Here is a 2,802-nt window from a genome sequence, read left to right as displayed (position 1 = left end):
ATCGTTTTAATATCGTTTTGATATAGTTTTGATATCGTTTCGATATCGTTCGATATCGTTTCGATATCGTTTCGATGTCGTTTCGATATCGTTTCGATATCCCATTTTCCTAGCGGGGCGTCCTCCGGCACCTACCCTCCGCGTCGCAGCTGGGCACCTGGTCGGGCCAGTCGCACTGGTAGCTCTGGGGGTTGAAGGCGAGCCCGTCGGGGCAGTCGAAGACGTGGCCACGGCCCGCGGCGCAGTTGAGGAACTGGCCGCAGTGCGCGGCGTCGCCCAGCGGGAAGTACCCGAACTGGTGCGGGCAGTCCGCCGTGGGCTGCGCGGGCTCTGCAAGCAGCACCAGCGCTCGTTGTCAACAAGTACGACGTGCGATAGGGGGTACAAATATCATGGGGTAAAAAAAAAATTAGAATGTCCACTGATGTCCAGTAGATCCCTTGATATCTGTATCCCTGTGGTACCCTGTGGTACAAATATCATCTCCTCAGAGCTCTGTTTGTGGTCATGTTCCCTTTTCGGTCGGGGACCATAATATTTGTACCCCTGCCCTTGGGGGCACCATTCGCACGCGTAGTTGAGAGCGGTTCTGCTGTACTAAACTACTATACTCACGTAGGGCGGAACGGGTGAGGCACTGGACCTCGTTCGGGTAGCTGCAGGGGTACTGGAACGGGGTGCTCTTGTCGTTGAACAGCAGGCCCTCCGGACACAGCTCCTCGCTGGCGACGCCGTCGTTGCACTTGTAGTAGGCGTCGCACTGCCGCGGGTTGGCGAAGTAGCCGTACCTGTCCGGGCAGCTGAAGCCCGAGCCTGAAGCCTGCTGGAACTGCTGCCGCTGCTGGAACGGCTGCTGCTGGAACGGCTGCTGCTGAAACTGCTGCTGGAACTGTCCGGAACCTGAGGAAAAAGTGGTGGGCGAGAGTTACCATAAACTGCATAGTACACCAAATGTTCTTTATTTCCTTGATTTTTTGACATTTTCTAATCTTTCTTATTTTTTCTCATTTTGATTGATTTTCACTGATTTTTTTTTTGCCGTGGTTCTCGGTTTTTCTCACATTTTCCCTGTTTTTTTCTGATTTTTTTTTTTTAAAGTAAAGGAACCCACGCTTCGGTGGTGGGCGCCCGTCAGAGCCGGGGTAGGCCACCAGTCGCGCGCCCGCGTTCTCGTGCGGCCGCCCTCCCCTCTCCCAGGCTCCAGACGTGGTCCAGATCCTCTAGACGTGGTCCAGATCCTCCAGACTCTGGAGAGCCCCCCCCCCCCCCCAAGCCCACCTGACGTGCGCGTCGAGTCCAGGCCGCGCCCCTGCAGGCCCGCGTCATGTAGCCCCAAACAAAAGACCTGCTCACCGACTGACTCGGCCTTGGCATACATCATCTTCCATACGGGAGACGTGCCGGTGTGAGCATGTTGCACAAATAGACGACAAGGCGTGGTTGGCGGCGCACGCGTTGTCTCAGGCTGTGCTGACTGATGCCTCTTACTCCTCGTGTGACCTCCCTTTTATTGGAACCTATTTTCGTGAGGTGTTGTGGTCCGGGGCCCGCGCGAGTGACTCACGACTCGCCGTTGCCAGGGGAGCTCGAAAGGTCAGCAGAGGAGGCGCAACACGGGGGAAGGACGCTCCAGGCTGGACACTCCGGGCTGGGAGCCTCCAGCCTGTTAGCCTCCGGGCTGGCAGCCTCCAGGCTGGGAGCCTCCGGGCTGGGAGCCTCCAGGCTGGGATGGGAACATCCAGGCTGGGAGCCTCCAGGCTGAGAGCCTCCAGGTTGGGAACATCCAGGCTGGGAGCCTCCAGGCTGGGAACATCCAGGCTGGGAGCGTCCAGGCTGAGAGCCTCTATGTTGGGAGCCTCCAGGCTGGAGCCTCAAAGCGGGTCCAGCAGCCCCTCTGTGGCCCAGCTTCCGGAGCGGTCCATCTTGCTTCTTCGGTCAGCTCTATCTCCGAGCACTCCCGCACCTGCAGCCTAGCAGGGTGAGGCAATGGCGGTCACTGCTCAGTGTGACCCTTGACCTTGCGCGCGGCTCGAGGCGCTCAAGGCCCTGCGGGTCGCCGTCGCCCGGGCCGGGGATTCCGGTTTCGGGTGCAGAGGCTCCATGCTGCGGAGGCTGGGCCGTGTCCACTGGAGCCTCCAGAGGGAAGGACAAACCTCACTGTCACGCATCATCTTTACGTAACTGTATCAAGTTTCGTACAGTCATTCGTTTGGCGTGTCAACATTAGATCACAATAAAATGTTGATACATTACATTAAGTGCAACGTTTGCCACTGACCGCCAGGAAAACGGACACCACCGTTACTACTTGCTCTTGCTACCTCGCAAATGGAACAAATGTCGGCGATTTTACGACACGCGGACAGGTGTCGAAATGAGCGCATCAATCGCGGAACGATTTGCATGTACTGCAGTCACGCCATGCTGAATGGCGGCGCCCTCGACCAGATCCGGCCAATTCGCGAGTCTCGAATCGAAGCACATTATTAAGAGTTTCAATTATTTTTATTTTTCTTGCAAAACATATAATCGTAAATTTCGGCTGACAACAAAAGGAGAAGACGTCAAGCGACCATACTACTACTTACTGCCGCAGACGAGGAGGGCCAGGGCGGCCAGGACGGCCAGGGGGCTCATGGTGTCGGCGGGGAGGTGCTGACGCGCTGCTGCTCGGAGTGGGACTGGCGGGCGGCGGAGGTGCGGCAAGGCAAGGCACGCGCGCCCCGGGCCGTCCACACGGTGTTTCTCTGTCTCTCTCTCGCACACGGTGACCTTCCAGGGGGAGCGGGGCAGAGAGGGGGA

General features: G+C 57.7%; 1 protein-coding gene across 1 annotated transcript; it reads right to left on the bottom strand.

The window, feature by feature from the left end:
* Positions 1-85: 85 nt before the first annotated feature.
* On the bottom strand, positions 86-2,704 carry LOC127752117 (protein obstructor-E-like). The gene is made up of 3 exons (XM_052276732.1): positions 2,589-2,704; positions 616-900; positions 86-330 (listed from the first exon to the last, which is right to left on the bottom strand). The coding sequence occupies exons 1-3, from the start codon at positions 2,635-2,637 to the stop codon at positions 110-112; spliced, it is 555 nt and encodes a 184-aa protein (XP_052132692.1). The 5' UTR covers positions 2,638-2,704; the 3' UTR covers positions 86-109.
* Positions 2,705-2,802: the final 98 nt, after the last annotated feature.

The sequence above is a fragment of the Frankliniella occidentalis genome, unplaced genomic scaffold (genome assembly GCF_000697945.3).
Source record: "Frankliniella occidentalis isolate FOCC.00 unplaced genomic scaffold, Focc_3.1 Scaffold4172, whole genome shotgun sequence".
NCBI lineage: Eukaryota > Metazoa > Arthropoda > Insecta > Thysanoptera > Thripidae > Frankliniella > Frankliniella occidentalis.
The sequence above is the reverse complement of the archived record's forward strand: the minus strand, read 5'-3'. Positions and strand labels throughout refer to the sequence as shown.